The following is a 10,136-nucleotide window of genomic DNA, read 5'->3' as shown; positions in this document are numbered from 1 at the left end:
CACCAATGTTAAAATTTAGTCACTTTACGTATGTTGCTTCATGGTTATTCTGCACTTAGATATTACACTATGTTTTAAAAATATGTGATGTGAGAGTATTAGTCAAAGTATTTAAACCGAATAGGAGGACGCAAAAACAATCATCACTTTTTTTTATATTTCTTTAAATTTTACATTTATTCTTACAAAAACAAACATGTTTTTATCGTGAATAAGCCGGAGTTTTTTTTCCGTCGGCGCATCCCTAAATTATGCGCATCACTAGCTGCGGCCTGGCAACAATGACATTTTTCGCATTTGCAACACTTCATTTCCAAAAACGGTGATGTACGATGGACGAAATAAACAATTTTTTCAAATCTAATGCCCCAACTGAGCAATTGAGTGGCTCTCAGTCAGGTGGGTATAGAATAATCTCGAGCTATGCAAGTTCCTCGAGTTGTCAAAAGAAGGAGAAATTGCATATAGGCCAGGAATATGCCCAAAAGATTCAAGAAGATGAAAGGCAACAAATGCTGGTAATATTACATATAGTTTCTAATCGGATAGCGGGTTCTCTTTGTTGTTTTTGATAATTAAACTCTCGCAATTAAAGAAAAATCCATTTCACATTTGATGTATTGCACAATTTTATTTTAATAAAAAAAGTAAAGACAACTATCCGATCATTACACATAAACATTCAAAAGCAAAACTGTTATACTTATTGTGAGGCTAGATGACTACTTTTGCTTTTGAACGACAATATCTTACTTTTTCTCAATTTCCTTTTTGCTTATAACGATGTACATATCACATACTCTCTTTTAACAAGGACCTTCAAACTTTTGATTATGACGAAGATGACGAATGCAAGAAAAATTCTGAATTTGCCCGCAACACTCCAATTGTATTGAGAAAATACAATTTTAACAGAAGTAAAACTAAACTTCCTATCGAAGACTACAAATCGAGGGTATGCCATTTAAATTTTCAATTGACTCTTAGCTGATTGCTTTCTAATCGTAACTTTCTACACCAGATCCTTGGACTTATAGCCTCCCAAACTGTAACAATCATCGAAGGTCCCACGGGATGCGGAAAAACAACACAAATACCACAATGGATCTTAAAAGAGTGTTATGACGCACAACAGCACTGCAATATTATTGTTACGCAACCGCGTAGGATAGCAGCGATGTGCATCGCAGATCGTGTGGCATGCGAACATTCTTGTCAAGTGGGAGAACTCATTGGCTACAGGGTGACTTTTATTTCAACTATATCAATAATCTCGCGATATGTTTTCGTGACATTTATTTAATAATAATTACTTGTTAAAAGGTCGGACTAGAGAAAAAATTGAGTGAAGATACGCGGCTACAGTATGTGACGACTGGAGTACTTCTTAATGAAATCAGTGAGTATTAGAAATACTAATGGATGACTCACAGAAAAACATGACTGATACTTTTTTTAAATATTTATCATTAACTATTAATGTGATCCATTTGAATCAATGCTCCATGCTGAAGCTTCGAATGGATTGAATTCACTATTCGTGCAAAAAATATATTGTCACAAAGATGCCTATATGCCTATTAATTCAAAATTAGGCACCCCTTAAAATGCCTTTTACCGTGGTGCCCTAAGCCGAGGCTTACTTGGCTCCACGCTAAAACTGACTCTGCTTCTGGCAATAAAATACTGATTGGCTTCTGAGTAGTTGCAGTAAATTAACATAACATATATGCATCGCTTTTCATCAATGCTCCAGTCTTTTCAATTAGCCATTGAATTAATATTTCACTGCTGAGACTTGAGTATTCCTTGAGCGTTTTTAGCCCTTGAGTATTCCTTGAGCGTTGATTTGCCCGTCGGATTTGTCCGAAATGGATGTCCGACGGACAAATCCGCCAGTGTGTGGGGTTAAAACTGTCGGACAGATCCGTCTGTTGTCTGTCCGTTGTCCGTGCTCAAAACAAACGGATCGGACATGGTCAAGCAGATCTGAGCAGAGATCGTGCTCGCGTAAACGACCGTTTACAGTGCCTTTATAAAGTTGCCGCCGACGTCTAAATTTTTTCAAAGTTTTATTATTTTATGACCCATTTCTATTATATCACTATACAATAGAAAAAATAATATAAATTTAAGATGCACTTGAGACTCTAGATATGTAAATATTACATACATTAATACATAATAAAAAATATAATTTTAACTATACTAAAATTAAAGTTATTATCATTATTGAAAATGTATGAAGAGATCAAGGTATATATACGTATGTATATATTATTATTATTAATAAATGTCATTTAAATTTAGACACTATATAAATTTAACTTTTCTTCTATAAATCTACCGAGCTCAGTCAGACAGATCCGAGCTCGTACAATTTATTTTCAATTCATAAACCACTCTTATACAAAAATTTATATTTTTATACAGTTTCAAAGCAGTCATTAAGAAATTACACCCATATAATATTAGACGAAGTACACGAACGTGATCAAGAAATGGATTTTCTTCTTATCGTTATAAGAAAATTGCTGAGAAACAATTCTCACAACGTCAAGGTAAATATGATAGTTAGCACATTTATTAACAATACAAATCATTACAAAATGCTGTTTTTATTTTTTAGGTTATACTGATGTCTGCAACTTTTAATGTTGTAGCATTTGCAGATTATTTCGCAATGAGTGTGTCAGATGCTTTCGAAAGTGTCCCTGTCTTAACAGTTAGGCACAGAGACAATATAAAACCGCACATAGTACAGATATTCTATCTTGATCACCTTTCAAAATTGCGAGTGAGTATTTCTTCAAAGTTATCATGAAAAAATAATCATTTCAGGCAAATTTTTATGCTAAAACAATATTTAAATATACTGAATAGTTCACTTATACTTTTACAATTAAATTTAATAAAGCCAATAATACATTTACAGGTACCCGCATTCGAAGGTAACAAAGCTGAAATAACAGATGAAATGTTTGAGTTAACGGTCAAACTTTTAAATGCGTTTGAAACGATAGATTTAAGAGAAGAAGACACAGCTCAAGATGAGCAAAGACCATGTGTGTTGATTTTCTTACCCGGATTATCAACGATTGAATATTTATACTGCCTGTTAAATTCGGAAGCTAGACGTATGAAAATTGACGACAAAAGCCCAATGCACAAGTGGTGGTTGGTTCCCCTTCATTCTACAATCACGGTCTTTGAGCAAAATAAAGCGTTTCAAAAACCGCCAAATGGTTATAGAAAAATCCTTTTGGCGACAAACATAGCCGAAAGCTCAATAACAGTACCGGATGTCAAATATGGTATTTATAATATACACAATCACATATGTATGTATATATCACTTTATGATATTTGTTAACATATTACGTTTTCAGTCATCGACTTCTGTCTTACGAAAATTAATGTTGTCAAACCTGGCTCGCAATTCCCGATGCTTCAATTAAATTGGACATCTAAAGCGAGCTGCATTCAGAGAGCAGGTAGGGCTGGTCGCGTAAAACCAGGAAAAGTTTACCGTCTTGTGCCGAAATGTTTCTATGTGAGTCCTCTTATATTTTAATAAAGAAAAAATCGCAATAAATAAAACAATTCAAATGAAAACTTTTTCTAGGAAAACTTTGCCGAAGAAAACGTGCCAGAAATCCAAAGATCGAACATTGAAACTCTCATCTTGAGCGCCAAAATGCTTAAGATGGGTTCCCCGAAAAACATTTTGGCTCTCGCTATGAACCCACCAGATCTCAGCAACATTCATAAAAATATATTACTCCTTAAAACAGTGGGTTAAATAGTGTATATTTTATTAAAGTGTACTATTTAGCATTTAACTGAATGTTTTTTTTTTTTATTAGATGGGTGCTTTATATAAAACAGTGAACAATGTTGACTCAAATGAAGACGGAGATATAACCTTTCTCGGGGAAATTATGAGCAAGCTACCCTTAGATCTCAGAGTGTCTAAGTTGATTGTGCTCGGATATATTTTCGGATGCGTAGAAGAAGCTATAATAATAGGTATGTTCATAAATGAGGTTCGTAATCATCTATTGTATGTAGAAAATCGTGCACCCTAGATCCTGTCAACTCGTTTTTCTAAAGTCTAGTCAATTATCATTTTTTACAATCTTTGTGATAGTGCAAATGAGCAACCTTACTTGAGTGGGCGAAAATATTTTCTCTTAAACTCTGAGATTTACAAATGCATGTCTCGTTTTTACTACGATGGCTGATGTCTGCACATTCTACACAACATTAGTTTGAATTTGAGAAATAGCGTATTAATATTTTCTAGTGATATCTGTGTTCTATCAATAACATGCCTTATAAAAAAACATTTTATTATATGATACAATATTATCCAAAAATAGCATAAACCTCAATTGATCATTACATACATACATATATGTTATAGGAGCTGCCATTTCAACGAAAAACATATTTAAGGCACCGTTTTTAAAACTCTTAGCAACGTATAACAGCAAAGTATCATGGGCCCAAGGATCAATGAGTGACTGTATTGCCTTTTTACATGTTTATGCGGTACATTTATAATTTTATACATTTATTTTATATTTTTAAGTATATTGAAATATATTTTTAATTTAATTTCCAGGTTTACAAATCTCTCGACAAAGGGAGAAATTTCACTGCGAGGAGTGGAGGGTTTAATGATTGGGCTGACAACTTTTTCCTACAACAGAATTCTGTAAGGGACTGGGTTAAGCTCGTCAATGAAATAAAGATGAGGCTGCATTCCGTGGACATACAGATCAATCAGCAAAAATCGAAAATTTGGTCAAAAGTCGAGCTTACGCTCGTTTTGAAGATAATAATGGCAGGCGCTTTCTACCCGAATTATTTCCTTATGAGCAATCGGTACGAAGACGATCGCGAGGCAGCTAAGGAACTCAACGGATGGAACCCTTTCAATAGCGTTTATTTCACAAATATGGATAACCGTCAGCCTGGTGAACTGTATGTTTCCCAACTTATGAAAATGTTGGAAAATAACGGCTGCACTGCCAAAAATATGCAATTTGACTTTGATAAAAATAGCAGGTAATTTATGTAAATTTTACGTATTATGTTGTATAAGTTCCGTTCATTAGATGCTTTGGACGTTTTAAAAAGCACCCAAGTAATTCCAAAGACATTGATGCTATCCTATTTAATGCTTGTTTTCTATGTTTCTTTTATACGTTTACCATTAGAGTATTGTGTCATTTCTTACATATTTAGTCTAAACAATATTTTTAAGTCCTCGAGTTTATTTCTGCTTGCCATGAGTACAATACCGACCATATATTAAACCGCAACCTTGCTAGCCAAAGCATAAAGGAATCAACTGCAACATTACACTTCTCCATAGTCTTTCACTGATAATCCTGGCTTTAGACTTCAGTATTTTTTCTTCAGATCTACTTAGCCATTCTTAATTTTGATGAAATGTAATTTCAGATAAGCAATATAAGATAACAATAATTTGGACACTTATTAATTTTTTTATATTTCATTTCAGCAAGATAATTTTGTCATTTCCATCGATCGGCATAGATGAGGTAAGTGTTTTTGTTTTTACCCCAGTAATCCATTTCGGTTGGATACCACTGGTCTGGCGTAAAGGTTGATAATCAGAATTTATAATTCCGATAAAGCAGTGTAGCTAACTGACTTTATTTTTTATTCAGATCAGACACGCAAGGTTTGGTTATGTTAATTATTATAAAAAATAAAGATTACTATTTGCTCGAACTGGCTGTAACTACCATTTACCTACAATCCATCATGACACCTTGCAAACTAACTGAGATTTACGCATTCTAACGTTCATATAAACAATTAAATTTGTACTGTACACTTTTACCCTACTCATAAACAAAATTTAATAAAAAATTATTCATACAGAGCGATTCAGTAATGGGAAAAGTATCATTACCTATATACCAAGTAATAAAAATGAGAATGTCAAAAGTTCCCATGATCTTGAATGTTTTGCCGTAAGTATACTTGATACAAAAATAAACCACGTGTATTAGTTATACAGCAATGACAAATTATGTTTTTTTTTAAGATTACAAGAAGCTTTACATCGTGCCTCCGAGCTGGGTATTTCCACGGACGCACACTTATCAAAAAAATTGGAAATGTCCTCTTTAGATAAGAACATGTATATAGTTCCATGTTTGCCTGGTATAGATGAAAGTTACGTAATACTGAGACTTCTCAGGGTATGTATACATTTTAAATATGATTCAATCGGTAGTGTATTTGAGTCGTACAATATAGTCTACTTGTTTTCAGTCTGATATGACTGGACTCTTTTGGGCTCAATACGCTGACGAAAGCTCGCTTCAAGAATTGAAACGAATAAATAACAAGCTGAACGCACCATATGCAGAATTAGTTATTTTAAATTACCCACCAGCTATTGGAGAATTGTATGCAGCTTATGATAATAATACTCCCCAGCAGCAGTTTTACAGAGTTGTCGTTGAATCCTTGGTCGATTGCGATAAAGCTATGGTGATTTTCATTTTTTAAATGTTTCTTTTATTCTTCATAATATGTTTTTTATGGTTATAAAAATTGCAGGTGTCATTCATCGATATGGGGAAGGTTAAAATGGTTAGAATAGACAATTTGCGATTGCTCGGACCGTCGCTCTATGATCTGAGAATGATTAAGCCGGCAGCTTTTCAATTTGTGCTTTCCGAGTTAACTCCGTCGATCATTAAAGATATTAGAGGGTTTTGGAGTACAGATGCTCTGAATAAAATCAGGGAGCTTACGGAAGGCAAGCGTCTTAAAGGAAAGGTAAATTGGTAAAAATATTTTAAAGATCATATGCAATCATCTTCAATGAACACATTTCAATAAATAGACTAAGCTAAGCAAGAACTGATTTTAAGTGTAATTTTAAAATAGATCAAAAGATGTAGACATTTATTCAACACCTGCGCGGTCTGTAACGTGTTCATTAAAAGATCTTCACGTTTGTTTTTCTGTAGCATCTTATATATTTTTTAAATACTACTCGTATGTGAATCTCTAAATTACTTGAATTTTCGTGTGTTTTTTATTACATAATGTTAATTTAAGAGTTGATAATCAAAAAATATGTTAATCTATTTCAGGTGTTTTCTGTTGTGTTCTCCATAATATCGCTTGAACTGTTCAATGGAAGTGTGAATATCAACGAGTTGCTAGTAAGAGAAGGTTTCGCTCAAACCTCTGAAGAAAGCTACTTGTCAAAAGTAATCAATTCGGTCGTTATATAAATTTGCTCTTTGTTACATTCCTTATTATAAATTTAGGTTAACAGAGATCTGCGTAGGAGAGTCGACACTATGCAACCGGTCGAAATACATGTTCATAATAACGAACAAATTCTAAAAAATGTTCAACGCGTTTCCAGGCATATGGCGCCGGACGAAAGATACTGCACCCAGAGAATATCGTTGAAAGGACCTTTCAGGTAAATCAACGTAAGTTTGTTTTCTTTTTTTATATGCAAAAATATTTATATAAATCACTGTTTTAGCCCATTGGAAACTACAGTCACTGGCTTATTCAACATCGGAGCCAACAAAGCGATTGATATCGACAGAAGTTCTGTCAACTCCGTTCTATTGAATACGGATTCGAATGCTGCTGCACGGTAATTTTACCTGTGCTTTTTACTTATATTAAACAATATATAATTATTATTTGTATGTTCAAGTATGCTGATCGCAGCGAGCATCAGCGAATCTGAGAGCGGAAGCCGCTACACCATAAGAAATACGACGATCATGCCAAACTTGCCGGGCATCGCTTCAATCTTGGCCCTGATCTTTAGTCCTACAGCGCAATTGGTTACAGACGAGCATCACTCTTGCTTTGTTTCAACACTGTGTGGACTCGGACACATCAACGGCAAAGCTCTATTCCCCGAATATGACATAGTAGTAGACACAAATGTGGAGATTACTAATGAAGATCTGGAAAATGTATATATACTATTTTTTATAATTGCTTTGTATATATTTATATCTTAGGGTCAATTCTGATTTGGAGTATGTATTATATTTTTAGATCAACTTGCTAAGAAAGACTATTAGTATCGCTTTATCTAACATGGAAACTGGATATTTTGACGAAGATACCAAACTACATACGTCAAATAAAATAAAAATCCTCGTTAACAAGTACGTTTCAATTATGCCCAATTTTTTTCTACGAAGCTGTAGATTTATTTAAGAACCATCATTATAACTTTTTTGAGAAAATAAGCTTTAAGATACATAACATATTTTATAACAGTATCTTTTGAATGCGTAAAATACTATTGTTAGCCTTTAAAATATTTTATTGTCATTTTGTGTATTGCATCACCATCCTAACTTATCATTTGCTTTTCAGACTTCTCTCGGTACAACGCAAAAATCATAATTTTGAACCAACTAGAAACGTCTGGAGTTGGAACTCCATGGACAATTATGAAGCTTTCGAAGTCGAGGATGTCAGTAATTACATACTGCCTCCCATTTCAGGAATAAAACTAAAACCACGCAACAGGAACATAATAGAAAAACTTGTGCTGGAAAATAAAAAATTGCATGCTTTAAGCAATATGTAAATTGATTTGAATGTTTTCGCTTATCTATTTAAACATTGCGGATTTTATATTATATTTTTTTTTGTTACAGCAGTTCTTTTCAAGACAATAACATGATACTCAATTGTACGCTTTGCGGCACTGGTATGCTTACCATGCACAACCTCAGTATGCATTTACACTCCAGAATGCATATTGAACAAGAACTAAGCTTATCCAAAAATTAGTGACAAAGATGGATCATGGTCATGGGAACGAGAATTATACTATACTTTGTTTGATGTAATAAACCCGTGAGCAAAAGTACTTTCCAATTGTGAAAATGACTCGTTTAATTTGTGATATTTGTTATTAGGTAACCTTATTTATGTGTACAATTTCTAAATGTATTAGCAAATGTTACCTGAATTAGTTAGTAATTGAATAGACATTATCAGCGACACTTCTCTAGTTGAAACTAATAATAACTATTATAGTTCACTATGTTAAGGCTACTGTGTAAAGGTACTTTTTATATATATATATATATATATATATATATATATATATATATATATATATATATATATATATATATATATATATATATATATATATATATATATATTGTAAAATATATTTCCAAGTGATATTATAATTACACAATATACATAAGGTTATTTCTAAAGTAACAGTATCTTGCAAATTTTCCAATAATAACGATAACAATTGTGCCAGAATAAAAATAATTTAAATATGTTTAATGTCAGTTTAAGAAACACCTTTATTATATTATATTTAATAATAAATAAGAAGGTAAAACAAATAGTTCTGTCACTGTCACTAATTTGTTTGTATATTTTTTTTTTCATACATATTCTTAATAAACTTGACCTGTCATACAAATTCTTAATGATGTGTTTTTTTTATTAAATAATTTTGTAATAACTAGTTAATAAAGAAATACATATAATATATAATTAGCAACCATTAAATCACCAATATATTTAACTGAAAATTAAATATGGAAACACCTTGAAATATCAATAGGTAAAGAAATTTCCAATATGCTGATAATTCAACATTGATAAATAAAACTAAAGGATAAATGGTTTTAATACTTCACTCTGTTGAAAAAGTCATTTAACATGATAAGGAATAAATATAATAAATAATAGTTGGTACATATGGAAAAATAAGAGATACCTTCAAATTGGTGTAAATTCATTATAAATTCTATTCACGTAATAGGCGATGTGCTTTGTGCTCAAATTACGGAAGCACATTACTGTTAAACATGGCATGAGAACTTTTGTCCAATATATTAGTGAAACCTTTACTGTCCCAAGTGAAAACTGAACATGACAACTACATGCCCACGTAGACCAGATTTTTCCATGAAGCAATAGTGAAAACAGAAATATGCCATTAACTTTCGTCAGACCTTTCAAAATAAAAGCACCGGTATACTTACAGATCCTTGCGAATACAATTGGGAGTATGTCAAAGTGACGCTTTATCTCACGCATTGCTTAATGTAGCTGAG

At 32.6% G+C, this 10,136-nt stretch overlaps 1 protein-coding gene across 3 annotated transcripts; it reads left to right on the top strand.

Moving 5' to 3' along the window:
• Nucleotides 1–299: 299 nt before the first annotated feature.
• On the top strand, nt 300–8,954 carry spn-E (tudor domain containing 9 protein spindle E). Of its 3 annotated transcripts, XM_088192328.1 has the most exons (25): nt 300–518; nt 815–955; nt 1,022–1,243; nt 1,324–1,399; nt 2,434–2,561; nt 2,630–2,797; nt 2,936–2,951; nt 3,024–3,314; nt 3,390–3,553; nt 3,626–3,793; nt 3,867–4,029; nt 4,427–4,554; nt 4,628–5,073; nt 5,534–5,573; nt 5,920–6,011; nt 6,086–6,242; nt 6,316–6,537; nt 6,607–6,828; nt 7,149–7,268; nt 7,329–7,489; nt 7,556–7,672; nt 7,736–8,003; nt 8,089–8,201; nt 8,416–8,628; nt 8,703–8,954. In XM_088192328.1, the coding sequence occupies exons 1-25, from the start codon at nt 333–335 to the stop codon at nt 8,836–8,838; spliced, it is 4,158 nt and encodes a 1,385-aa protein (XP_088048454.1). In that variant the 5' UTR covers nt 300–332; the 3' UTR covers nt 8,839–8,954. The 3 variants fall into 3 exon arrangements, with proteins under 3 accessions (XP_088048454.1, XP_088048453.1, XP_088048451.1); XM_088192327.1 differs by having other exon boundaries at nt 2,936–3,314; nt 8,706–8,954; XM_088192325.1 differs by having other exon boundaries at nt 2,936–3,314.
• The last annotated feature ends 1,182 nt before the right edge of the window (nt 8,955–10,136 follow it).

Source organism: Plectrocnemia conspersa, unplaced genomic scaffold (genome assembly GCF_051122295.1).
Source record: "Plectrocnemia conspersa isolate PC_06_02 unplaced genomic scaffold, ASM5112229v1 ptg000009l, whole genome shotgun sequence".
In the NCBI taxonomy this organism is placed as follows: domain Eukaryota; kingdom Metazoa; phylum Arthropoda; class Insecta; order Trichoptera; family Polycentropodidae; genus Plectrocnemia; species Plectrocnemia conspersa.
The sequence above is the reverse complement of the archived record's forward strand: the minus strand, read 5'-3'. Positions and strand labels throughout refer to the sequence as shown.